This window comes from Entelurus aequoreus, linkage group LG22 (assembly GCF_033978785.1).
Source record: "Entelurus aequoreus isolate RoL-2023_Sb linkage group LG22, RoL_Eaeq_v1.1, whole genome shotgun sequence".
Classification (NCBI taxonomy): domain Eukaryota; kingdom Metazoa; phylum Chordata; class Actinopteri; order Syngnathiformes; family Syngnathidae; genus Entelurus; species Entelurus aequoreus.
Window position 1 is genome coordinate 36,936,882 of NC_084752.1, and position 27,902 is coordinate 36,964,783.

Consider the following 27,902-nt stretch of genomic DNA (forward strand, 5'->3'; position numbering starts at 1 on the left):
ATGCTAAACTGACAGTTGACAGCTAGAAAACAAAGATGCTAAAGTGACAGTTGACAGGTATAAAACAAAGATGCTAAACTGACAGTTGACAGGTAGAAAACAAAGATGCTAAAGTGACAGTTGACAGGTAGAAAACAAAGATGCTAAAGTGACAGTTGACAGGTATAAAACAAAGATGCTAAACTGACAGTTGACAGGTAGAAAACAAAGATGCTAAACTGACAGTTGACAGGTAGAAAACAAAGATGCTAAAGTGACAGTTGACAGGTAGAAAACAAAGATGCTAAACTGACAGTTGACAGGTAGAAAACAAAGATGCTAAACTGACAGTTGACAGGTAGAAAACAAAGATGCTAAAGTGACAGTTGACAGGTAGAAAACAAAGATGCTAAACTGACAGTTGACAGCTAGAAAACAAAGATGCTAAACTGACAGTTGACAGCTAGAAAACAAAGATGCTAAACTGACAGTTGACAGGTAGAAAACAAAGATGCTAAAGTGACAGTTGACAGGTAGAAATCAAAGATGCTAAAGTGACAGTTGACAGGTAGAAAACAAAGATGCTAAAGTGACAGTTGACAGCTAGAAAAAAAAGATGCTAAACTGACAGTTGACAGGTAGAAAACAAAGATGCTAAAGTGACAGTTGACAGGTAGAAAACAAAGATGCTAAACTGACAGTTGACAGCTAGAAAACAAAGATGCTAGACTGACAGTTGACAGGTAGAAAACAAAGATGCTAAAGTGACAGATGACAGGTAGAAAACAAAGATGCTAAAGTGACAGTTGACAGGTATAAAACAAAGATGCTAAACTGACAGTTGACAGCTAGGAAAAAAAGATGCTAAAGTGACAGTTGACAGTTTGAAAACAAAGATGCTAAACTGACAGTTGACAGCTAGAAAACAAAGATGCTAAAGTGACAGTTGACAGCTAGAAAACAAAGATGCTAAAGTGACAGTTGACAGGTTGAAAACAAAGATGCTAAACTGACAGTTGACAGCTAGAAAACAAAGATGCTAAAGTGACAGTTGACAGTTAGAAAACAAAGATGCTAAACTGACAGTTGACAGGTAGAAAACAAAGATGCTAAACTGACGGTTGACAGGTTGAAAACAAAGATGCTAAAGTGACAGTTGACAGCTAGAAAACAAAGATGCTAAAGTGACAGTTGACAGGTAGAAAACAAAGATACTAAAGTGACAGTTGACAGCTAGAAAACAAAGATGCTAAACTGACAGTTGACAGCTAGAAAACAAAGATGCTAAAGTGACAGTTGACAGGTATAAAACAAAGATGCTAAACTGACAGTTGACAGGTAGAAAACAAAGATGCTAAAGTGACAGTTGACAGGTAGAAAACAAAGGTGCTAAAGTGACAGTTGACAGGTAGAAAACAAAGATGCTAAACTGACAGTTGACAGGTAGAAAACAAAGATGCTAAAGTGACAGTTGACAGGTAGAAAACAAAGATGCTAAAGTGACAGTTGACAGGTAGAAAACAAAGATGCTAAAGTGACAGTTGACAGGTAGAAAACAAAGATGCTAAAGTGACAGTTGACAGGTAGAAAACAAAGATGCTAAACTGACAGATGACAGATAGAAAACAAAGATGCTAAACTGACAGTTGACAGCTAGAAAACAAAGATGCTAAACTGACAGTTGACAGGTAGAAAACAAAGATGCTAAACTGACAGTTGACAGGTAGAAAACAAAGATGCTAAAGTGACAGTTGACAGCTAGAAAAAAAAGATACTAAACTGACAGTTGACAGGTAGAAAACAAAGATGCTAAACTGACAGTTGACAGGTTGAAAACAAAGATGCTAAAGTGACAGTTGACAGGTAGAAAACAAAGATGCTAAAGTGACAGTTGACAGGTAGAAAACAAAGATGCTAAAGTGACAGTTGACAGCTAGAAAACAAAGATGCTAAACTGACAGTTGACAGGTAGAAAACAAAGATGCTGAACTGACAGTTGACAGGTTGAAAACAAAGATGCTAAAGTGACAGTTGACAGCTATAAAACAAAGATGCTAAAGTGACAGTTGACAGGTAGAAAACAAAGGTGCTAAAGTGACAGTTGACAGGTAGAAAACAAAGATGCTAAACTGACAGTTGACAGGTAGAAAACAAATATGCTAAACTGACAGTTGACAGGTAGAAAACAAAGATGCTAAAGTGACAGTTGACAGCTAGAAAAAAAAGATGCTAAACTGACAGTTGACAGATAGAAAACAAAGATGCTAAACTGACAGTTGACAGCTAGAAAACAAAGATGCTAAACTGACAGTTGACAGGTAGAAAACAAAGATGCTAAACTGACAGTTGACAGGTAGAAAACAAAGATGCTAAAGTGACAGTTGACAGCTAGAAAAAAAAGATACTAAACTGACAGTTGACAGGTAGAAAACAAAGATGCTAAACTGACAGTTGACAGGTTGAAAACAAAGATGCTAAAGTGACAGTTGACAGGTAGAAAACAAAGATGCTAAAGTGACAGTTGACAGGTAGAAAACAAAGATGCTAAAGTGACAGTTGACAGCTAGAAAACAAAGATGCTAAACTGACAGTTGACAGGTAGAAAACAAAGATGCTAAACTGACAGTTGACAGGTTGAAAACAAAGATGCTAAAGTGACAGTTGACAGCTATAAAACAAAGATGCTAAAGTGACAGTTGACAGGTAGAAAACAAAGATGCTAAAGTGACAGTTGACAGGTAGAAAACAAAGATGCTAAACTGACAGTTGACAGGTAGAAAACAAATATGCTAAACTGACAGTTGACAGGTAGAAAACAAAGATGCTAAAGTGACAGTTGACAGCTAGAAAAAAAAGATGCTAAACTGACAGTTGACAGGTAGAAAACAAAGATGCTAAACTGACAGTTGACACGTTGAAAACAAAGATGCTAAAGTGACAGTTGACAGCTAGAAAACAAAGATGCTAAAGTGACAGTTGACAGGTAGAAAACAAAGATGCTAAAGTGACAGTTGACAGCTAGAAAACAAAGATGCTAAACTGACAGTTGACAGGTAGAAAACAAAGATGCTAAACTGACAGTTGACAGGTTGAAATCAAAGATGCTAAAGTGACAGTTGACAGATAGAAAACAAAGATGCTAAAGTGACAGTTGACAGGTAGAAAACAAAGATGCTAAAGTGACAGTTGACAGCTAGAAAACAAAGATGCTAAACTGACAGTTGACAGGTAGAAAACAAAGATGCTAAACTGACAGTTGACAGGTAGAACACAAAGATGCTAAACTGACAGTTGACAGCTAGAAAAAAAAGATGCTAAACTGACAGTTGACAGGTAGAAAACAAAGATGCTAAACTGACAGTTGACAGGTTGAAAACAAAGATGCTAAAGTGACAGTTGACAGCTAGAAAACAAAGATGCTAAAGTGACAGTTGACAGGTAGAACACAAAGATGCTAAACTGACGGTTGACAGCTAGGAAAAAAAAGATGCTAAAGTGACAGTTGACAGGTAGAAAACAAAGATGCTAAACTGACAGTTGACAGGTAGAAAACAAAGATGCTAAAGTGACAGTTGACAGCTAGAAAACAAAGATGCTAAAGTGACAGTTGACAGGTTGAAAACAAAGATGCTAAACTGACAGTTGACAGGTAGAAAACAAAGATGCTAAAGTGACAGTTGACAGGTAGAAAATAAAGATGCTAAAGTGACAGTTGACAGGTAGAAAACAAAGATGGTGTTCAGCGTGTTCCTGCCCAAATGAGCGGACTGTTGAAAATGGGAATCGGGGGATTACTTTTCACAAGTAAGATTTAACATTAACGTACTATTGGTTGTATTTTGTGAAAAGAATATTAGCACAGAGTTGAGAAGGAGTAAAGATCTTCAATAGTACTGAAGTCGTAGCCGCTAGCAAACAAGAGTATGACCATAATAGAATTGCTTTTCAATGAAATTAATTACATTTAAAAAATGTCATACTTGAATAACATGAAGTTGAAATAAATGATGAAGATAAAGATTGTAAAGGCCAACAGGGGTCAAAGTTAGGACCACATTCCACTGATTATGATGCATTCTCATTTTAGGCAAAGTATAAGACAATACTTTATTAACAGTATAATTGTAACCAGGAATAAGTCTTCAAGTAACAATATTCAAATACTAACATTGTTGGGTAAGACAGAATTTGGTTGTATTCTGAATCCAGTGAAACAGATTGGTGGTTTTAGCTGACATAAAGACTTTCAGGTGTTTATATATAAATGATCATGATAAATGGGTTATACTTGTATAGCGCTTTTCTACCTTCAAGGTACTCAAAGCACTTTGACAGTATTTCCACATTCACACACTGATGGCGGGAGCTGCCATGCAAGGCGCTAACCAGCAGCCATCAGGAGCAAGGGTGAAGTGTCTTGCCCAAGGACACAACGGACGTGACTAGGATGGTAGAAGGTGGGGATTGAACCCCAGTAACCAGCAACCCTCCGATTGCTGACAAGGCCACTCTACCAACTTCGCCACGCCGTCACGTATGTTTATGTTGAAGTATTTGGCAGACGCATTTATCCAAAGCGACATACATAAAACATACATATAAAACAATCAGTGTAAACATGATAATTTAAGGGAAGAATGTAATACAAAATATCAATACAGAATAAACTCTGCTGCTGCAGCAACAGAGATACAGTCTATAAGATATATAGATATCTAATGTATTCATACATTGTTTATGTAGCATGTATATATAACCTCATCATATTCTTTCTTCAATTTAAAAATGGTTTCCCCCTTCTCTTGGGATTATATTCCCAGTTTTGATCTGGGACGTCTGGTCACTTATAGCATATAAGAATTTTCTATTACTGTTAAGCAAACTATGAATAATAAAACATGTGTCCTTTATCATAGCTACACGTATGACAAAAAAGCATGTGCAAATCAGTGGTATTCAGTGAGGTAAGATGAATTAAATGTTCATTGCTCCTGCCAAATGAATTGCACTGATCACCACTCCAAGATGGCGGCCCCGCGTCTCGTCAGCGCCAGTAGGCAGTAGTGCTCCATGCTGCGTCCATTTATAACATGTCTATGGTTATGGTGGCAGGTGAGCCAAGATGGCGTCCCCTCTTGCTACCAAGTGCCCAACTTGTCACTTAGTAGTTAGTGCACTGTAAGATGAATAACACACAAAGAAAGCTTATTGCCTTTTATTCCTGCTCTTAGTTCCTTCACTTCCTGTCGTCCAACACATAACACCTGTCATCATATCCTGTTTCCCCCCTACAATGGTTCCGCTCTTGTCCCGTCACTTGAGTAACCATGCATGACATCTCTTCCAGGATTGCTGGATGTGGGCAGGACCTGGCAGTGCCCCGCCTCCCTGCAGGGGGAGGAGCTACAACAGCTGGAGCAAGCAGCCCTTTTGATTGGCCTGCAGGGGAAACACCTGACTCACCTGACCAACCCCCGATGGTTGAAGGCGCCACTGACTTCCCGAGGTGGTCGCGACCTCTGGACGGTGGAGATCCCGGCGCACTTGTTGCCGTGGCAACTGTTATTAGCCTCAGCTAATTAGCATAGGGTTTTGTTGACGTGACGACGTGGCAATTGTTAACCTTAGCTAATCACACAGAGTCAGCTAATTAGCATGACCTTTGTTGCCGTGACGACAGTTATTGGAGACAACTAATTAGCATAGCCTGCTAGCATGTTTATTCCATGAAAAGAAGACTTTGTGCTGGTGACAAACTTTATTAACCCTCAACAACAACACCGTGGTGACGTAACATAAACTTCCCTTTAACAGGGACTGGCCACGCCCCTCTTTCTGATTGGCTGGCTCAAACTGAAGGACAACCTCCATTAAATAAACTTGCAAACAAACTTATCCTTTAAACGTTAGCATTCGAGCTAAAGGCGGTCACACAGCAGGGGGGATGTAGTGCGTGGGGGTCGCAAGGTAGCCCACCACGTGGGCGGGGTTAGTGGTGGGGCAGTACACTCGGGAGCCGGCGTGGAACGCCCCCCAGGGAAGACACGGCTGGTAAGGCGTGTGGTGGGCGTGGTGAGGGACAGGAGGCGGGGGAAGGTAGCCAGCAGGGGGTGGAGCATCATACGGCAGGTGCAGTAGAGGGGCTTGATCCTGGTACAAGAGCGCGGAGGAGGCGGGGCCTGAAGGCGGACCAGTGAGAGGACAGCCCTCCATGGAAGGGGCGGGGCCTGTAGACAAAAGGAGAATGACAAAGCTGGACACACACAAAGACGACCAATCACGGACCGCTGCTGCCCTGAGACTCCGCCTGTCCGTCAGCAGCCCTGGTGCACTCTGGGAAGGACGGCGGCTGCTGGGGTCCGCGTCCTGCCTCGGGATAGGAGGGAGGGCCGGCTGGGGGAGGGGTCAGACAGTCACATGGTCAGCAGTGGAACTACTTCCTGTTCCTGACAAGCAGCTCACCCTCCTGGCCCAGGTAGGGGGGGCAGTGCTGGTAGGGGTCGGGGGAGGGGGGGGCGTACACCTGCTGCTGCTGCCAGTACCACTGAGGACAAAGGTCAGAGGTCACCATGCTACCCAGCTCTCTGATTGGCTCCCATCTTCTCACCTGCACGCCCAGGTTGAAGTAGTACTGCAGCACCCTGTAGTCTACACACACACACACACACACACTCAGCACCACAACAGGGTCACATGTCAAGTGTCAAGGTCACCTCTAGGTAGGTCGTTGCCATTGGGGTCATAGGAGTAAGGAGGCGGAGTCATCACCGCACACACTGTCTCGCCCATCTCGTTAACCAACCAGGGGGAGGCTGCTGGGATCGCCATGGCAACTAGATACAAGAGAAGTGTGTGTGCATGTGTGTACCTGAGCGAGGTGGTGTGTGTGTGTGTGTGTGTACCTGAGCGAGGTGGTGTGTGTGTGTGTGTGTGTGTGTGTGTGTGTGTGTACCTGAGCGAGGTGGTGTGTGTGTACCTGAGCGAGGTGGTGTGTGTGTGTGTGTGTGTGTGTGCGTGTACCTGAGCGAGGTGGTGTGTGTGTGTGTGTGTACCTGAGCGAGGTGTAGCGTGTGATGCCACAGGCAGGTGAGTGGCAGCAGGTGCACGAGATGAGGAGGAAGAGGGTGATGAGGAAGAGGAGGATGAAGGTGAAGAAGAGATGACCCCTAATGGCTTCACCACCTCAACACACACACACACAGAGCAGGAGGCGGGGCTGTGATGACAAGGTCAGGTGTGTGTGTACCTGCTGTGTATAGCTGTAGGTCATATCAGATCTTGGTGGAGAGTTGGCCACGCCCCCTTCCTGCTGATCCTGTCACAACATGATGATGTCATCACTTGGAGCCACATAGTGTGTGTATATGTTACCTGTGTGTACTTTACCCAAGTGTGTGTTACCTGTGTGTACGTGTATGTTACCTAGGTGTATGTTACCTGTGTGTACGTTACCTGTGTTTACGTGTATGTTACCTATTTGTACGTTATCTAGGTGTATGTTACCTGTGTGTACGTTACCTAAGTGTATGTTACCTGTGTGTACATTACCAGTGTGTACGTTACCTAGGTGTATGTTACCTGTGTGTACATTACCAGTGTGTACGTTACCTAGGTGTATGTTACCTGTGTGTACATTACCAGTGTGTACGTTACCTAGGTGTATGTTACATGTGTGTATGTTACATGTGTGTACGTGTACATTACCTAGGTGTATGTTACCTGTGTGCATGTGTACGTTACCTAGATGTATGTTACATGTGTGTATGTGTACGTTACCTAGGTGTATGTTACATGTGTGTACATGTACATTACCTAGGTGTATGTTACCAGTGTATGTGTACGTTACCTAGGTGTTACATGTGTGTATGTTACCTGTGTGTATGTGTATGTTACCTGTGTGTATGTTACCAAGGTGTATGTTACCTTTGTGTGTGTATGTTACCTGTGTCTGTACGTGTATGTTACCTGTGTGTGTGTTACCTGTGTGGACGTTTGTATGTTACCTGTGTGGACGTGTGTATTACGTGTGTGGATGTGTGTATATTACCTGTGTGGACGTGTGTGTTACGTGTGTGGACGTGTGTGTTACGTGTGAGTTACCTGTGTGTGTTACCTGTGTGGACACGTGTATTACTTGTGTACGTGTGTGTTACCTGATTACATGTGTGTATGTGTTTTACCTGTGTGTGTGTTACCTGTGTGGACATGTGTATTACTTGTGTGTACGTGTGTGTTACCTCTGTACATGTGTGTAAGTGTTTTACCTGTGTGTGTATGTTACCTCACCTGTGCACGCGTGTGTTACCTGTGTGTTACCTGTGTGTGTGTTACCTGGCTGGTGGCAGACTCTGCAGCAGTGTAGATGCTGGCAGTCTGGTAGGTGGGATCTGAAACAGGTTCCACTTCCTGTCAGGTGACCAAGGCTGCTGACAGGTCATGTGACTCACCCTGGGTGTTGTAGATGAAGTCCTCTCTGAACTCTGACACACAAACCACATGTCAATCACACTCTCACACACACACACACACACACACACACACCTGGGGCCTCCACAGTGTTGACATCTTCCTGGTCTTCCTCAGAGGAACACACCAGGGTGGATCCTGGCAGGCCGGGCAGGGGCCCCGAGCCTCTCTGGACCCTGTAGGAGGAGCCTGCAGGGGGCGTGGCCATGGCGGGGGATTGGGGCACAGACGGGCCCTGTGGGCGTGGACATGTGGTGGAGGACAAGATGGCGTGTGTGGAAGTATTTACCTGGTTGTGGTCCAGCTGGTAGTAGGTCACGTCTTCTGTGGCGTCCGAGAAGGAGAACTGACATTCTTTGTTGGCGTTCTGACGCCGACTGCGCCTGCACACACACACACATCACCTGTCAGGCTCCGCCCCCTCACCACATCAACATGGCTTCTTACCGAGACCTGAAGGCGTAGCTCTCGTAGTCATAGTAACGCCTCCCAGTGGGCGGGTAGTAGGTCAACTGGGGACCAATCAGGTGGCGGTTCAGGAAGCGTGTGGAGTTTCTGACCACACACACACACACACATCAGAAGCTGGCTGCCACGTGACACAGGTGACACACACACCTCGATGTGCCGTACCGCGGTGGGCGTCCGGCAGGGGGGTGGTGGTGGTGGGGCGGAGCGTAGAGGTCATAGGTCATGGCTCCAGCAGAGGGAGGAGGAGGGGGGCGAGGGTGACCTGCAGGCTGGAAGCGGGGGGGCAGCGTGGAGGGGCCCAGACCCCCATACGAGGGAGGCGCTATCAAAAGCTCCGCCCCTTTCATACCACCTCTGGACTTCCTGAAGTAGCGATGGCGGTGATGGCGTTGACCACGAGTGTCGCAATCTGAGAAACAGGAAGTTGGCACAAGCTTGCAGGAAGAGGAAGTAGTGGACGTACCGGGGTCTCCTTTCCGAGACGGCGCCGCCACGTTCCAGGCGGGAACCGGATTGACGGGTTTCAGGTCCGTCAGTGGAACCAGGTGTCTGCGACAGGAAGTGACACGTACGTGAGTGTATTGATGCGTGTGTATATTGATGTGTGTGTGTATATTGATGTGTGTGTGTGTATATTGATGTGTGTGTATATTGGTGTGTGTGTATATTGGTGTGTGTATATTGGTGTGTGTGTATATATTGATGTGTGTGTGTGTGTGTGTATATTGATGTGTGTGTATATTGACGTGTGTGTGTGTGTGTGTATATTGATGTGTGTGTATATTGACGTGTGTGTGTGTGTGTATATTGATGTGTGTGTGTGTATATTGATGTGTGTGTGTATATTGATGTGTGTGTGTGTGTGTATATTGATGTGTGTGTATATTGATGTGTGTGTGTGTGTGTATTGATGTGTGTATTGATGCGTGTGCGTGTACTGATGTGTGTGTGTGTGTACTGATGTGTGTGTGTGTGTGTGTACTGATGTGTGTGTGTGTACTGATGTGTGTGTGTGTGTGTATATGGATGTGTGTGTGTGTATATTGACGTGTGTGTGTGTGTATATTGATGTGTGTGTGTATATTGATGTGTGTGTGTGTGTATATTGATGTGTGTGTGTATATTGATGTGTGTGTATATTGATGTGTGTGTGTGTGTATTGATGCGTGTATTGATGCGTGTGCGTGTATTGATGCGTGTGCGTGTATTGATGTGTGTGTGTGTGTGTGTACTGATGTGTGTGTGTGTGTGTACTGATGTGTGTGTACTGATGTGTGTGTACTGATGTGTGTGTGTGTGTATATTGATGTGTGTGTGTGTGTGTGTGTATATTGACGTGTGTGTGTGTATATTGACGTGTGTGTGTGTATATTGACGTGTGTGTGTGTATATTGATGTGTGTGTGTGTATATTGATGTGTGTGTATATTGATGTGTGTGTATATTGATGTGTGTGTATATTGATGTGTGTGTATATTGATGTGTGTGTATATTGATGTGTGTGTATATTGATGTGTGTGTATATTGATGTGTGTGTGTATTGATGTGTGTGTATTGATGTGTGTGCGTGTATTGATGTGTGTATTGATGCGTGTGCGTGTATTGATGAGTGTGCGTACTGATGAGTGTGCGTACTGATGAGTGTGCGTACTGATGAGTGTGCGCGTGTGTACTGATGTGTGTGTGTGTGTGTACTGATGTGTGTGTGTGTGTGTACTGATGTGTGTGTGTGTGTGTGTACTGATGTGTGTGTGTGTGTGTGTACTGATGTGTGTGTGTGTGTGTGTACTGATGTGTGTGTGTGTGTGTACTGATGTGTGTGTGTGTGTGTGTACTGATGTGTGTGTGTGTGTGTACTGATGTGTGTGTGTGTGTGTGTACTGATGTGTGTGTGTGTGTGTGTACTGATGTGTGTGTGTGTGTGTGTACTGATGTGTGTGTGTGTGTGTGTACTGATGTGTGTGTGTACTGATGTGTGTGTGTGTGTGTGTGTGTACTGATGTGTGTGTGTGTGTGTGTACTGATGTGTGTGTGTGTGTGTGTGTGTGTGTGTGTGTACTGATGTGTGTGTGTGTGTGTGTGTGTGTGTGTACTGATGTGTGTGTGTGTGTACTGATGTGTGTGTGTGTGTGTGTACTGATGTGTGTGTGTACTGATGTGTGTGTGTGTGTGTGTATACTGATGTGTGTGTGTGTACTGATGTGTGCGTGTGTACTGATGTGTGCGTGTGTACTGATGTGTGTGTGTGTGTGTGTGTACTGATGTGTGTGTGTGTGTGTGTGTACTGATGTGTGTGTGTGTACTGATGTGTGTGTGTGTGTGTGTGTACTGATGTGTGTGTACTGATGTGTGTGTACTGATGTGTGTGTGTGTACTGATGTGTGTGTGTATACTGATGTGTGTGTGTGTGTGTGTGTGTACTGATGTGCGTGTACTTCTCGCCCAGCTCCTCGATGAAGACGGTGACGGCGGCCGAGTGCGTTCCTACTTCCTGGATGAAGGCGTTGAAGTACTTCCCTTTGGGCTCCAGACGCACCTGAAAGCACAAGACGCTGGTGGCCATCTTGCTGTGAAGGAGGAGGAGGGGGCGGGGCCAGGCTGCACACCTGACACTTGTCTCCCAGGAAGTACTGTCTCCCGGCGAACACCATGTAGTCACTCTTCTGCATCTCTAAGGACACACCTGGTCACAGCTGGCAGACGCGGGCGGAGTGACGGCGTTACCTTTGCAGGTGTCCTGCCACACGTCGAACTCCACGTTCCTGTACACCTCGCCGTCCAGGGACTTCATCACCTTGTAAGGCAGTCTGCAGGGGGGCGGGGCTTCCAACTGAGCGGACAGGAAGTGATCACTGTATAAGCAGTCAAAGGCACGGGGTCCCGCCCACCTTGCCGTCGTCGGCCTGCTTCTCGTCCGTGGCGCCGGCTGACTCCGCCTCCTCCCTGCAGGAGCCGACACAGTGAGGGTGTGCCACAAGCGGGCGGGGGCGTGCAGGTGCGCACCTGTGTCCTCTCTCCTCGGGAACCTCGTCACTGCACACGCTGTTTCTATAGCGACGACCTCCCACCCTGAACGCCTCCACGGCCTGACAGAGCTCCGCCTCCTCGCAGCCAAAGACTTTGGTGTAGAGCAGCTGGTACACCACACCTGCACGCACGCACGCTGTAGCGCCACACCTGTGACCTCTGACCTGTCAACTCACCCTGGCACAGGGCAGCAGAGGCAGGGTAGGTCCTGGGGTAGATGATGTCATAGTGGCCGTTGATGGAGCAGCACAGCGTCACCTAGGCGACAGCAGACTAGTGACATCATGTGGGCGGAGCCTAGCGCGGGCACTCACCTGGTCCACAAAGTGGTCCTCTGAGATGAAGGTGGGCGGTTTCCCGGGGTAACGGTAGATCAGGAAGCAGCGTCTGCAAAGAGAGGTGACTGAGCGCGCTCCCAGTGGTCACCTGACCTGGCTCACCTGTAGAGCTGAGAGAGCGCCTTGATCTCCACCTGGCCCACCGTCTCCTGCCAACACACACCTGTTACACGGGGTCAAAGGTCAGCGGGGCACACCTGGCTCACCTTGGGGTCCTCCAGACGCTCCAGGTACTTCTCGAAGGAGCCTTCCACAAACTGCAAGCGGTCACAGGTGAGGTCACAGGTGAGGTCACAGGTGAGGTCACAGGTGAGGTCACATGATCAGCGCCGTGCACTCACCGGCTCAAAGACGCTAGCGTTAGCTCTCATGAAGTTAGCACAGTCCTGGCGGATCCTGTGATGGTAGTTCTGGGAGTAGTACAGCTACACACACACACACAAAATGGTAGTTCTGGGAGTAATACAGCTACACACACACACAAAATGGTAGTTCTGGGAGTAGTACAGCTACACACACACACACACACAAAATGGTAGTTCTGGGAGTAGTACAGCTACACACACACACACACACACAAAATGGTAGTTCTGGGAGTAGTACAGCTACACACACACAAAATGGTAGTTCTGGGAGTAGTACAGCTACACACGCACACACACACAAAATGGTAGTTCTGGGAGTAGTAGCTACACACACACACACACAAAATGGTAGTTCTGGGAGTAGTACAGCTACACACACACACACACGTAGTTGTGGGACTAGTACAGCTACACACACACACAAATGGTAGTTGTGAGAGTAGTACAGCTACACACACACACACACAATGGTAGTTGTGGGAGTAGTACAGCCACACACACACACACACACAATGGTAGTTGTGGGAGTAGTACAGCTACACACACACAATGGTAGTTGTGGGAGTAGTACAGCTACACACACACACACAAATGGTAGTTGTGGGAGTAGTACAGCCACACACACACACACACACACACACACACACACAATGGTAGTGGTGGGAGTAGTACAGCTACACGCACACACAATGGTAGTTGTGGGAGTAGTACAGCTACACACACACAATGGTAGTTGTGAGAGTAGTACAGCTACACACACAAATGGTAGTTGTGGGACTAGTACAGCTAAACACACAGGTAGTTGTGGGAGTAGTACAGCTACACACACACACACACACACACTGGTAGTTGTGGGAGTAGTACAGCTACACACACACACACACACACACTGGTAGTTGTGGGAGTAGTACAGCTACACACACACACACACACACAATGGTAGTTGTGGGAGTAGTACAGCTACACACACACACACAATGGTAGTTGTGGGAGTAGTACAGCTACACACACACACACAGGTAGTTGTGGGAGTAGTACAGCTACACACACACACACACACACACACACACACCACACACACAGGTAGTTGTGGGAGTAGTACAGCTACACACACACACACACACAATGGTAGTTGTGGGAGTAGTACAGCTACACACACACACACACAATGGTAGTTGTGGGAGTAGTACAGCTACACACACACACACAATGGTAGTTGTGGGAGTAGTACAGCTACACACACACACACAATGGTAGTTGTGGGAGTAGTACAGCTACACACACACACACAATGGTAGTTGTGGGAGTAGTACAGCTACACCCACACACACAATGGTAGTTGTGGGAGTAGTACAGCTACACACACACATATAGTAACTTTGGTTGTAACCATGGCAACTGACCTGCTCCGACACGGCCCGGAAGAGGCTGGACGCGTCCCTCGCCACGATCTTGCGGTAGAGGCCCAGGCTGGCCAGGTAGTCGTCCATGTTGACGAAGTACTTCTTCAGGCCTTTGTGCATCCCGCCGGCGCCAAAACACTTCCAAGGACACGAGCCGCACCTGGCAGGTGACTTGAATCACCTGCCAGGTGTCTTGAATCACCGCTGATGAACGCGCGGGCACCTTCACGCGCCGAAGCAAGCGTGGGAACTTTCAGCACTGTGTACATAATGACGCCTTTCTCCGCTGACACCGCCATGATTATTATTTTTATTAATAATAATCTTCCATGAAATGCACACGTCATGTCCACAATGATGATGATGATGATTATTAATATGAATAATAATCTTCCACGTCAAATATCATCAAAAGAAGCATGCAGTGCGCGCATGTGGTCACTGGGTGGCGGTAATGCGCTTTCAAATTGTCGTCGTGTGTCCTTGAATCCCAAGAAGAAGGAGCAGAGGGCGCATGCGCGCTGTGCTCCAGCCAGTAGACTCTTCCCGTCCGGTTGGTGAGGTTCTGGTCCGACGTGCCGATGCCGGGACTGCTTCACCGGAGCCTCAGCGCCACTCGGCGGCTCACCGGACCGCCGGTTCGGTTCTGGGTCCGCTCGACAAGCGCCCGGAGCGCGTGTCCCCCGGAAGTGGGAGCCGCGCGTGTCCGGCAGACCTTCTTGGACTTCTTCCAGCACCAACACGAGCATCGACTGGTCCCGTCCTCCCCGGTCCGGCCCAGAGGGGACCCCAGTCTGCTGTTTGTCAACGCCGGAATGAACCAGGTCAGACTCAGGCACGACCCAACCCTTTCAAAATAAGAGGCCTTTCAAAATAAGTGCTCCACCAGATTAGCATGACGGCGAATGTCGCCAAAATGACTGAAAACAAAACGATTTGCTACCCAGTGTTACTCGTCATTATTTATTATTTGAAGAGTGATAAAACAACACACAACCAAGTGAAAGTAAGAATAATTATTTGAAGAGTTATTTAGAACATACTCATAATCTGTTCATGCAATTATTTATATCTGTATCATGAATCAACTTTAAAGGCCTACTGAAATGAAATTTTCTTATTTAAACGGGGATAGCAGATCCATTCTATGTTCATACTTGATCATTTCGCGATATTGCCATATTTTTGCTGAAAGGATTTAGTAGAGAACATCGACGATAAAGTTCGCAACTTTTGGTCGCTGATTAAAAAAAAGCCTTGCCTGTACCGGAAGTAGCGTGACGTCACAGGTGGAAGGGCTCCTCACATTTCCCCGTTGTTTACACCAGCAGCGAGAGCGATTCGGACCGAGAAAGCGACGATTACCCCATTAATTTGAGCGAGGATGAAAGATTTGTGGATGAGGAACGTGAAAGTGAATGACTAGAGTGCAGTGCAGGACGTATCTTTTTTCGCTCTGACCATAACTTAGGTACAAGGGCTCATTGGATTCCACACTTTCTCCTTTTTCTATTGTGGACCACGGATTTGTATTTTAAACCACCTCGGATACTATATCCTCTTGAAAATGAGAGTCGAGAACGCGAAATGGACATTCACAGTGACTTTTATCTCCACGACAATACATCGGCGAAGCACTTTAGCTACGGATCTAACGTGATAGCATTGGGCTTAACTGCAGATAGAAACAAAATAAATAAACCCCTGACTGGAAGGATAGACAGAAGATCAACAATACTATTAAACCATGGACATGTAACTACACGGTTAATGCTTTCCAGCCTGGCAAAGCCTAGAAATGCTGTTGCTAACGACGCCATTGAAGCTAACTTAGCTACGGGGACCTCGACAGAGCTATGCTAAAAACATTAGCGCTCCACCTACGCCAGCCCTCATCTGCTCATCAACACCCGTGCTCACCTGCGTTCCAGCGATCGACGGCGCGACGAAGGACTTCACCCGATTATCGATGCGGTCAGCGGCTAGCGTCGAATAGCGCGTCTGCTATCCAACTCAAAGTCCTCCTGGTTGTGTTGCTCCAGCCAGCCGCTAATACACCGATCCCACCTACAGCTTTCTTCTTTGCAGTCTTCATTGTTCATGAAACAAATTGCAAAAGATTCACCAACACAGATATCCAGAATACTGTGGAATTTTGCGATGAAAACAGAGCTTTTTGTATTGGATTCAATGTGTCCCAATACTTCCGCTTCAACCATCGACGTCACGCGCATACGTCATCATACATAGACGTTTTCAACCGGAAGTTTAGCGGGAAATTTAAAATTGCACTTTATAAGTTAACCCGGCCGTATTGGCATGTGTTGCAATGTTAAGATTTCATCATTGATATATAAACTTTCAGACTGCGTGGTCGCTAGTAGTGGCTTTCAGTAGGCCTTTAAGTGGACCCCAACTTAAACAAGTTGAAAAACGTATTGGGGTGTTACCATTTAGTGGTCAATTGTACGGAATATGTACTTCACTGTGCAACCTACTAATAAAAGTTTCAATCAATCAATCAATCAAAGTTGCTCAAATTTTATGACCTTGTTAAATATAATACATTAATAATCTTATATAAAGCATTTAACAAATTATTGCAGCCTAATCTACAATGTTTTTTTATAAGACGAGTGCAGGCTCATAACTTGAGAGGCTTTGGATATTTCTTATTGCCGAGAGCTCAAACCACTCGTAAACGTTTTTGTGTTTCTGTATGCGGAGTAAAACTATGTTTTTGTGTGTCTGTATGCGGAGTAAAACTATGTTTTTGTGTGTCTGCATGCGGAGTTAAACTATGTTTTTGTGTCTGTATGCGGAGTAAAACTATGTTTTTGTGTGTCTGTATGCGGAGTAAAACTATGTTTTTGTGTGTCTGTATGCGGAGTAAAACTATGTTTTTGTGTGTCTGCATGTGGAGTAAAACTATGTTTTTGTGTGTCTGTATGCGGAGTAAAACTATGTTTTTGTGTGTCTGTATGCAGAGTAAAATTATGTTTTTGTGTGTCTGTATGCGGAGTAAAACTATGTTTTTGTGTGTCTGTATGCGGAGTAAAACTATGTTTTTGTGTGTCTGTATGCGGAGTAAAACTATGTTTTTGTGTGTCTGTATGCGGAGTAAAACTATGTTTTTGTATGTCTGTATGCGGAGTAAAACTATGTTTTTGTGTGTCTGTATGCGGAGTAAAACTATGTTTTTGTGTGTCTGTATGCGGAGTAAAACTATGTTTTTGTGTGTCTGCATGCGGAGTAAAACTATGTTTTTGTGTGTCTGTATGCGGACTAAAACTATGTTTTTGTGTGTCTGTATGCGGAGTAAAACTATGTTTTTGTGTGTCTGTATGCGGACTAAAACCATGGAACAAACTGGACTTACAACACAAGCAACGCCAAACTATTAATGGATTTAAACTATTATACAAACATGGGGTCTGGTTCAAATATAGAGATGAGGGTCTTTAATTTGACCTGCTGCTGTACTCTGTGCTCAATGTTTTCTTACCATTATTGCTATGTTGTCTATTACCATTGTTGCTATGTTGTCTATTACCATTGTTGCTATGTTGTCTATTACCATTGTTGCTATGTTGTCTATTACCATTATTGCTATGTTGTCTATTACCATTGTTGGTATATTCATTCTTCCTACATTGTTGATACAAATGATTGTTACAGTGTAATAATTATAGTTACCTGTGGTAATGCCACTATGATACAACATGTGTATTATCATCCTTGAACAAAGTTAGAGTGAAACTCATTTGAATAATCACTGAATGGAGAACTGGGGGTGGGATTAAATAAATGATCTTCTTCCCGCTCCCTTTCAGGCAAAACTGGACAATCATGCATTACATACTATACATTACCTTTTGCACTATATTCATTCATATTATTATGTGTTGTCAACTTTGTACTTTTTTATGTCATTGCCTGAAATAAATAAATAAATGAAAAAATGAAAAAGAGTGATGAGAGAAGACAAAACCAAGTGAAAGTAAGAATGATTACTTGAAGAGTGATGAGAGAAGACAAACGAAAGTGAAAGTAAGAATGATTACTTGAAGAGTGATGAGAGAAGACAAAATTAAGAATGATTACTTGAAGAGTGAAAGTGAAAGTATGAGCATGTTTCAGTTCAAGCCGCTCCTGCTGGGCACGGTGGACCCCCGCAGCGACATGGCGTCGTACCGGCGTGTGGTGAACAGTCAGAAGTGCGTGCGAGCAGGTGGCAAACACAACGACCTGGAGGACGTGGGCAAGGACGTGTACCACCACACCTTCTTTGAGATGCTGGGCAACTGGTCCTTCGGAGACTACTTCAAGGTAGACGCAGGTGAGACCTGGCCGCCAGCCCAGTAATGAGGTGCGTGCTCCCACAGGAAGAGGCGTGTGCCATGGCGTGGAGCCTCCTCACCCAGCACTACGGCATACCTGCTGACAGACTCTACGTGTCCTACTTCGCCGGGGACCCCCGTTCGGGTCTGGCGGCTGACGAGGAGACTCGGCAGATCTGGTTGGAACTGGGGTAGGTGGACTCGGCCAATCACATGTCGGCTCATCGTGACGGCCCCGCCTCCTCGCCAGGGTCCCTGCGGCCCGCCTTCTTCCCTTCGGCCTGAAGGAGAACTTCTGGGAGATGGGGGACACGGGCCCCTGTGGCCCCTGCACTGAGATCCACTACGACCACGTGGGCGGGAGAGACGCCGCCCTGCTGGTCAACACACACTGTCCTGACCTGGTGGAGGTCTGGAACCTGGTCTTCATGCAGTACAACAGGTCCCTGCAGCACACACACACACGCACGCACGCACACACAATTGGTTTTTAATTTTCATTATTTACTACAAGTTATTACAGTATGTCTCTATATTTATTTATTTTATTAACTGTGGCCAGAGGGGGAGCACTTCTAATGTTTACACACACTTGTTATTACATATGTTGGCCAGAGGGGGAGCACTTCTAATGTTTACACACACTTGTTATTATATATGTTGACCAGAGGGGGAGCACTTCTAATGTTTACACACACTTGTTATTGCATATGTTGACCAGAGGGGGCGCACTTCTAATGTTTACACACACTTGTTATTGCATATGTTGACCAGAGGGGACGCACTTCTAATGTTTACACACACTTGTTATTGCATATGTTGACCAGAGGGGGCGCACTTCTAATGTTTACACACACTTGTTATTGCATATGTTGACCAGAGGGGGCGCACTTCTAATGTTTACACACAATTGTTATTACATATGTTGACCAGAGGGGGAGCACTTCTAATGTTTACACACACTTGTTATTACATATGTTGACCAGACGGGGGAGCACTTCTAATGTTTACACACAATTGTTATTACATATGTTGACCAGAGGGGGAGCACTTCTAATGTTTACACACACTTGTTATTACATATGTTGGCCAGAGGGGGAGCACTTCTGTTTACACACAATTGTTATTACATATGTTGACCAGAGGGGGAGCACTTCTAATGTTGACACACACTTGTTATTACATATGTTGGCCAGAGGGGGAGCACTTCTAATGTTTACACACACTTGTTATTTCATATGTTGACCAGAGGGGGGAGCACTTCTAATGTTTACACACAATTGTTATTACATATGTTGACCAGAGGGGGAGCACTTCTAATGTTTACACACACTTGTTATTACATATGTTGGCCAGAGGGGGCACACTTCTGTTTACACACAATTGTTATTACATATGTTGACCAGAGGGGGAGCACTTCTGTTTACACACAATTGTTATTACATATGTTGACCAGAGGTGGAGCACTTCTATTGTTTACACACACTTGTTATTACATATGTTGACCAGAGGGGGCGCACTTCTAATGTTTACACACACTTGTTAGTACATATGTTGACCAGAGGGGGCGCACTTCTAATGTTCACACACACTTGTTATTACATATGTTGACCAGAGGGGGGAGCACTTCTAATGTTTACATACAATTGTTATTACATATGTTGACCAGAGGGGGAGCACTTCTAATGTTTACACACACTTGTTATTACATATGTTGGCCAGAGGTGGAGCATTTCTAATGTTTACACACACTTGTTATTACATATGTTGGCAAGAGGGTGCACACTTCTGTTTACACACAATTGTTATTACATATGTTGACCAGAGGGGGAGCACTTCTAATGTTTACACACACTTGTTATTACATATGTTGACCAGAGGGGGAGCACTTCTAATGTTTACACACACTTCTTATTTCATATGTTGACCAGAGGGGGCACACTTCTAATGTTTATACACACTTGTTGTTACATATGTTGACCAGAGGGGGAGCACTTCTAATGTTTACACACACTTGTTATTACATATGTTGACCAGAGGGGTAGCACTTATAATGTTTACACACACTTGTTATTACATATGTTGACCAGAGGGGGAGCACTTCTAATGTTTACACACACTTGTTATTACATATGTTGACCAGAGGGGGCGCACTTCTAATGTTTACACACACTTCTTATTTCATATGTTGACCAGAGGGGGAGCACTTCTAATGTTTACACACTTGTTATTACATATGTTGACCAGAGGTGGAGCACTTCTAATGTTTACACACACTTGTTATTACATATGTTGGCCAGAGGGGGCGCACTTCTAATGTTTACACACACTTGTTATTACGTATGTTGGCCAGAGGTGGAGCACTTCTAATGTTTACACACACTTGTTATTACATATGTTGACCAGAGGGGGAGCACTTCTAATGTTTACACACACTTGTTATTACATATGTTGACCAGAGGGGGAGCACTTCTAATGTTTACACACACTTGTTATTACATATGTTGACCAGAGGGGGAGCACTTCTAATGTTTACACACAATTGTTATTACATATGTTGACCAGAGGGGGCACACTTCTAATGTTTACACACACTTCTTATTTCATATGTTGACCAGAGGGGGCACACTTCTAATGTTTATACACACTTGTTATTACATATGTTGACCAGAGGGGGAGCACTTCTAATGTTTACACACACTTGTTATTACATATGTTGACCAGAGGGGGAGCACTTCTAATGTTTACACACACTTGTTATTTCATATGTCGACCAGAGGGGGAGCAGCCTCATGTTGATGATGTCACCACACATGAGACATTGTCTATTAGATGCAATGTTATTGTCAGCATGATTTATGTCTCACTTGTTCACACCTCCTCATTTGGAAGATACTTTTCCTTCTTGGTGTCTCAAGAAGGGTAGCAATACAAGAACACACACACACACACACACACACTCTCTCACAGGTGTTCCATGTGTGTCAGGGAGGCGGAGCTCCAGTTGCGTGCCCTGCCCCATCAGAGCGTGGACACGGGGATGGGACTGGAGAGACTGGTCCGCATCCTTCAAGGCAAAAAGTCCAACTATGAGACGGACCTCTTCGTCCCGCTGTTGGACGCCATCCAGCAGGTGGGTGTGGCCATCATCTAGCGGGTGGGTGTGGCCAGCATGAGGTCAGCGTCACATGTGTCCTCAGAGAAGTGGCGTGGAGGCGTACGGCGGCGGGACGCAGGTGGACGTGGCCTACAGGGTGGTGGCTGACCACGTGCGCACGCTGGCGGTCTGCATTGCTGACGGGGTCCATCCTGGCATGTCGGGGGCGGAGTGAGTCCTGCACCAACTGGTCTGGTCAGCCAATCCCAGTCTCAGGTGACTTTCTACTTCCTGTCAGGTTGGTGCTGAGGAAGATCCTCAGGCGAGCCGTCCGATTTTGTGTGGAAGTCCTGCGGGCTCCTCCGGGGACTCTGGCCAGCCTGGTGCCCACCGTGGCACACACCCTGGTACTACACCTTGTAAGCCCCGCCCCCTGAGTCTTCATTCACCCAGGTGTGTGTGTGCAGGGCCAGGTGTATCCTGAGCTGCACCGTGAGGCCGACAGAGTGAGTCACACCTGCAACGCTGCACGCTGGTCATGTGACCTAACAGGAAGTCCCTTACAGGTGATGGACGTCATCAACCAGAACGAGGATCACTTCCTGTCTTCTCTGCAGCAGGGCAGCAATCTGATTGGACGAACACTCCGCATGATGCAAGACACACACCAACTCTTTCCTGGTCAGACTTACCTTCTATTTATATACTTTATACCTCTAGTTACCTTCTATTATATACTTTATACCTCTAATTACCTTCTATTATATACTTTATACCTCTAATGACCTTCTATTATATACTTTATACCTCTAATGACTTTCTATTTATATACTTTATACCTGTAATTACCTTCTATTATATACTTTATACCTCTAATTAACTTCTATTTATATACTTTATACCTATAATTACCATCTATTTTATACTTTATACCTCTAATGACCTTCTATTCATATACTTTATACCTCTAGTTACCTTCTATTATATACTTTATACCTGTAATTACCTTCTATTATATACTTTATACCTCTAATTACCTTCTATTATATACTTTATACCTCTAATGACCTTCTATTATATACTTTATACCTCTATTTACCTTCTATTATATACTTCTAATTACCTTCTATTTATATACTTTATACATCTAATGACCTTCTATTATATACTTTATACCTCTAATTACCTTCTATTATATACTTTATACATCTAATTACCTTCTATTATATAATTTATACCTCTAATTACCTTCTATTATATACTTTATACCTCTAGTTACCTTCTATTATATACTTTATACCTCGAATGACTTTCTATTTATATACTTTATACCTGTAATTACCTTCTATTACATACTTTATACCTCTAATTACCTTGTATTTATATACTTTATACCTCTAGTTACCTTCTATTATATACTTTATACCTCTAATGACCTTCTATTATATACTTTATACCTCTAATGACTTTCTATTTATATACTTTATACCTGTAATTACCTTCTATTATATACTTTATACCTCTAATTAACTTCTATTTATATACTTTATACCTATAATTACCATCTATTTTATACCATATACCTCTAATGACCTTCTATTCATATACTTTATACCTGTAATTACCTTCTATTATATACTTTATACCTCTAATTACCTTCTATTATATACTTTATACCTCTAATTACCTTCTATTTATATACTTTATACCTCTAATTACCTTCTATTTATATACTTTATACCTCTAGTTACCTTCTATTATATACTTTATACCTGTAATTACCTTCTATTATATATTTTATACCTCTAATGACCTTCTATTTATATACTTTATACCTCTAATGACCTTCTATTTATATACTTTATACCTCTAGTTACCTTCTATTATATACTTTATACCTGTAATTACCTTCTATTATATACTTTATACCTCTAATGACCTTCTATTATATACTTTATACCTCTAATGACTTTCTATTTATATACTTTAAACCTCTAATGACCTTCTATTATATACTTTATACCTCTAATGACTTTCTATTTATATACTTTATACCTGTAATTACCTTCTATTATATACTTTATACCTCTAATTAACTTCTATTTATATACTTTATACCTATAATTACCATCTATTTTATACTTTATACCTCTAATGACCTTCTATTCATATACTTTATACCTGTAATTACCTTCTATTATATACTTTATACCTCTAATTACCTTCTATTTATATACTTTATACCTCTAATTACCTTCTATTTATATACTTTATACCTCTAGTTACCTTCTATTATATACTTTATACCTGTAATTACCTTCTATTATATATTTTATACCTCTAATGACCTTCTATTTATATACTTTATACCTCTTATGACCTTCTATTTATATACTTTATACCTCTAATGACCTTCTATTTATATACTTTATACCTCTAGTTACCTTCTATTATATACTTTATACCTGTAATTACCTTCTATTATATACTTTATACCTCTAATTACCTTCTATTATATACTTTATACCTCTAATGACCTTCTATTATATACTTTATACCTTTATTTACCTTCTATTATATACTTCTAATTACCTTCTATTTATATACTTTATACATCTAATGACCTTCTATTATATACTTTATACCTCTAATTACCTTCTATTATATACTTTGTACCTCTAATTACCTTCTATTATATACTTTATACCTCTAATTACCTTCTATTATATACTTTATACCTCTAATGACCTTCTATTATATACTTTATACATCTAATGACCTTCTATTATATACTTTATACCTCTAATTGCCTTATATTATATACTTTATACCTCTAATGACCTTCTATTTATATACTTTATACCTCTAATTACCTTCTATTATATACTTTATACCTCTAATGACCTTCTATTTATATACTTTATACCTCTAATGACCTTCTATTATATACTTTATACCTCTAATTACCTTCTATTATATACTTTATACCTCTAATTACCTTCTATTATATACTTTATACCTCTAATGACCTTCTATTTATATACTTTATACCGCTAATTACCTTCTATTTATATACTTTATACCTCTAATGACCTTCTATTATATACTTTATACCTCTAATGACCTTCTATTTATATACTTTATACCTCTATTGACCTTCTATTTATATACTTTATACCTCTAATTACCTTCTATTATATACTTTATACCTCTAATTACCTTCTATTTATATACTTTATACCTCTAATTACCTTCTATTATATACTTTATACCTCTAATGACCTTCTATTATATACTGTATACCTCTAATGACCTTCTATTTATATACTTTATACCTCTAATTACCTTCTATTATATACTTTATACCTCTAATGACCTTCTATTTATATACTTTATACCTCTAATGACCTATTATATACTTTATACATCTAATTACCTTCTATTTATATACTTTATACCTCTAATTACCTTCTATTATATACTTTATACCTCTAATGACCTTCTATTATATACTTTATACCTCTAATGACCTTCTATTATATACTTTATACCTCTAGTTACCTTCTATTATATACTTTATACCGCTAATTACCTTCTATTATATACTTTGTACCGCTAATTACCTTCTATTATATACTTTGTACCTCTAGTTACCTTCTTTTATATACTTTATACCGCTAGTTACCTTCTATTATATACTTTATACCGCTAATTACCTTCTATTATATACTTTGTACCTCTATTTACCTTCTTTTATATACTTTGTACATCTAATGACCTTCTATTATATACTTTATACTTCTAATGACCTTCTATTATATACTTTATACTTCTAATGACCTTCTATTATATACTTTATACTTCTAATGACCTTCTATTATATACTTTATACCTCTAATTACCTTCTATTTATATACAAACCCCGTTTCCATATGAGTTGGGAAATTGTGTTAGATGTAAATATAAATGGAATACAATGATTTGCAAATCCTTTTCAAGCCATATTCAATTGAATGCACTACAAAGACAACATATTTGATGTTCAAACTCATAAACTTTTTTTTTTTTTTGCAAATAATAATTAACTTAGAATTTCATGGCTGCAACACGTGCCAAAGTAGTTGGGAAAGGGCATGTTCACCACTGTGTTACATGGCCTTTCCTTTTAACAACACTCAGTAAAGGTTTGGGAACTGAGGAGACACATTTTTGAAGCTTCTCAGGTGGAATTCTTTCCCATTCTTGCTTGATGTACAGCAGGGGTCTCCAACGCGGTGCCCGTAAGGACCAGATGAGTAGCCCGCTGGCCTGTTCTAAAAATAGCTCAAATAGCAGCACTTACCAGTGAGCTGCCTCTATTTTTTAAATTGTATTTATTTACTAGCAAGCTGGTCTCGCATTGCTCGACATTTTTAATTCTAAGAGAGACAAAACTCAAATAGAATTTGAAAATCCAAGAAAATATTTGAAAGACTTGGTCTTCACTAACTGACAAAGAAACAGATAACAGATTTGGTGTCCAGTTCAAAGTGTGACATGATTTAAAAATTTGAGAGTTGACTTTTGTATTTTACATGAGTTATTATTTGTACAAACATGGTGCAAAGTAATTCATGATTTGTTCAAAAATGTTAGCGGCTAGCTAGTTCAAATGGGATATTGTGATTTCACAAGACTGTCTTAGAAGTGATCATTTGAAAATGTTCAATTTGAAAAATGTGCACCTAGAGAAAATATAAAAATAAAGTGTTGCATATTGATATTTATCTGTTTCTATATATATTTAATGTGAGAAATCATTAAGATGATCAGTGTTTCCACAATGATAAATATCATTAATTATTAATAATAACATAGAGTTAAAGGTAAATTGAGCAAATTGGCTATTTCTGGCAATTTATTTAAGTGTGTATCAAACTGGTAGCCCTTCGCATTAATCAGTACCCAAGAAGTAGCTCTTGCTTTCAAAAAGGTTGGTGACCCCTGATGTACAGCTTAAGTTGTTCAACAGTCCGGGGGTCTCCCTTGTGCTATTTTAGGCTTCATAATGCGCCACACACTTTCAATGGGAGACAGGTCTGGACTACAGGCAGGCCAGTCTAGTACCCGCACTCTTTTACTATGAAGCCACGTTGATGTAACACGTGGCTTGGCATTGTCTTGCTGAAATAAGCAGGGGCGTCCATGGTAACGTTGCTTGGATGGCAACATATGTTGCTCCAAAAGCTGTATGTACCTTTCAGCATTAATGGCGCCTTCACAGATGTGTAAGTTACCCATGTCTTGGGCACTAATACACCCCCATACCATCACACATGCTGCCTTTTACACTTTGCGCCTATAACAGTCCGGATGGTTATTTTCCTCTTTGGTCCGGAGGACACGACGTCCACAGTTTCCAAAAACAATTTGAAATGTGGACTCGTCAGACCACAGAACACTTTTCCACTTTGTATCAGTCCATCTTAGATGAGCTCAGGCCCAGCGAAGCCGAAGGCGTTTCTGGGTGTTGTTGATAAACGGTTTTCGTCTTGCATAGGAGTTTTAACTTGCACTTACAGATGTAGCGACCAACTGTAGTTACTGACAGTGGGTTTCTGAAGTGTTCCTGAGCCCATGTGGTGATATCCTTTACACACTGATGTCGCTTGTTGATGCAGTACAGCCTGAGGGATGGAAGGTCACGGGCTTAGCTGCTTACGTGCAGTGATTTCTCCAGATTCTCTGAACCCTTTGATGATATTACGAAGCGTAGATGGTGAAATCCCTAAATTCCTTGCAATAGCTGGTTGAGAAAGGTTTTTCTTAAACTGTTCAACGATTTGCTCAGGCATTTGTTGACAAAGTGGTGACCCTCGCCCCATCCTTGTTTGTGAATGACTGAGCATTTCATGGAATCTACTTTTATACCCAATCATGGCACCCACCTGTTCCCAATTAGCCTGTTCACCTGTGGGATGTTCCAAATAAGTGTTTGATGAGCATTCCTCAACTTTATCAGTATTTATTGCCACCTTTCCCAACTTCTTTGGCACGTGTTGCTGCCATCAAATTCTAAAGTTAATGATTATTTGCAACAAAAAAAAAGTTTATCAGTTTGAACATCAAATATGTTGTCTTTGTAGCATATTCAACTGAATATGGGTTGAAAGTGATTTGCAAATCATTGTATTCCGTTTATATTTACATCTAACACAATTTCCCAACTCATATGGAAACGGGGTTTGTACTTTATACATCTAATTACCTTCTATTATATACTTTATACATCTAATTACCTTCTATTATATACTTTATACATCTAATTACCTTCTTTTATATACTTTATACATCTAATTACCTTCTATTATATACTTAATACCTCTAATTACCTTCTATTATATACTTTATACCTCTAATTGCTAGTGTAATTACCTT

General features: G+C 42.3%; 3 protein-coding genes across 8 annotated transcripts in view; 2 read left to right on the forward strand and 1 right to left on the reverse strand.

Moving 5' to 3' along the window:
* LOC133639631 (protein EOLA1-like) overlaps nucleotides 1-5,920 on the forward strand; it is a 29,922-nt gene extending 24,002 nt beyond the window's left edge. For both annotated transcript variants that reach the window (XM_062033109.1, XM_062033110.1), the window contains one exon: nucleotides 5,327-5,920. In XM_062033109.1, coding sequence (XP_061889093.1) covers nucleotides 5,327-5,562 — 236 coding nt within the window. In that variant the 3' untranslated portion in view covers nucleotides 5,563-5,920. The remainder of the gene's footprint in view (nucleotides 1-5,326) is intronic.
* Nucleotides 5,690-14,796, reverse strand: alg13 (ALG13 UDP-N-acetylglucosaminyltransferase subunit). Of its 4 annotated transcripts, none has more exons than XM_062033107.1 (25): nucleotides 14,049-14,792; nucleotides 12,622-12,705; nucleotides 12,487-12,537; nucleotides 12,383-12,429; nucleotides 12,257-12,329; nucleotides 12,119-12,200; nucleotides 11,919-12,063; nucleotides 11,804-11,858; nucleotides 11,640-11,745; nucleotides 11,522-11,586; nucleotides 11,351-11,451; nucleotides 9,380-9,465; nucleotides 9,064-9,325; nucleotides 8,893-9,000; nucleotides 8,735-8,828; nucleotides 8,521-8,680; nucleotides 8,427-8,459; nucleotides 8,311-8,366; nucleotides 7,226-7,294; nucleotides 7,032-7,152; nucleotides 6,693-6,812; nucleotides 6,587-6,627; nucleotides 6,442-6,523; nucleotides 6,265-6,372; nucleotides 5,690-6,206 (listed from the first exon to the last, which is right to left on the reverse strand). In XM_062033107.1, exons 1-25 carry the CDS (start codon nucleotides 14,166-14,168, stop codon nucleotides 5,908-5,910), a joined length of 2,568 nt encoding a protein of 855 aa, XP_061889091.1. In that variant the 5' UTR covers nucleotides 14,169-14,792; the 3' UTR covers nucleotides 5,690-5,907. The 4 variants fall into 4 exon arrangements, with proteins under 4 accessions (XP_061889091.1, XP_061889088.1, XP_061889089.1 ...); XM_062033105.1 differs by having other exon boundaries at nucleotides 5,691-6,206; nucleotides 7,032-7,161; nucleotides 14,049-14,788; XM_062033108.1 differs by having other exon boundaries at nucleotides 5,692-6,206; nucleotides 7,032-7,161; nucleotides 9,079-9,325; nucleotides 14,049-14,784.
* The window catches only part of aars2 (alanyl-tRNA synthetase 2, mitochondrial (putative)), a 30,730-nt gene continuing 14,251 nt past the window's right edge, over nucleotides 11,424-27,902 (forward strand). The window contains exons 1-9 of one of the 2 annotated variants that reach the window (XM_062033103.1): nucleotides 11,424-12,553; nucleotides 18,189-18,377; nucleotides 18,434-18,579; nucleotides 18,639-18,830; nucleotides 21,377-21,521; nucleotides 21,589-21,716; nucleotides 21,784-21,892; nucleotides 21,953-21,991; nucleotides 22,052-22,166. In XM_062033103.1, the coding sequence (XP_061889087.1) occupies nucleotides 18,231-18,377; nucleotides 18,434-18,579; nucleotides 18,639-18,830; nucleotides 21,377-21,521; nucleotides 21,589-21,716; nucleotides 21,784-21,892; nucleotides 21,953-21,991; nucleotides 22,052-22,166 (1,021 nt within the window). In that variant the 5' untranslated portion in view covers nucleotides 11,424-12,553; nucleotides 18,189-18,230. Of the gene's footprint in view, nucleotides 12,554-14,000; nucleotides 14,873-18,188; nucleotides 18,378-18,433; nucleotides 18,580-18,638; nucleotides 18,831-21,376; nucleotides 21,522-21,588; nucleotides 21,717-21,783; nucleotides 21,893-21,952; nucleotides 21,992-22,051; nucleotides 22,167-27,902 lie in introns of those variants that run through there. The other variant, XM_062033102.1, reaches the window with a different exon arrangement.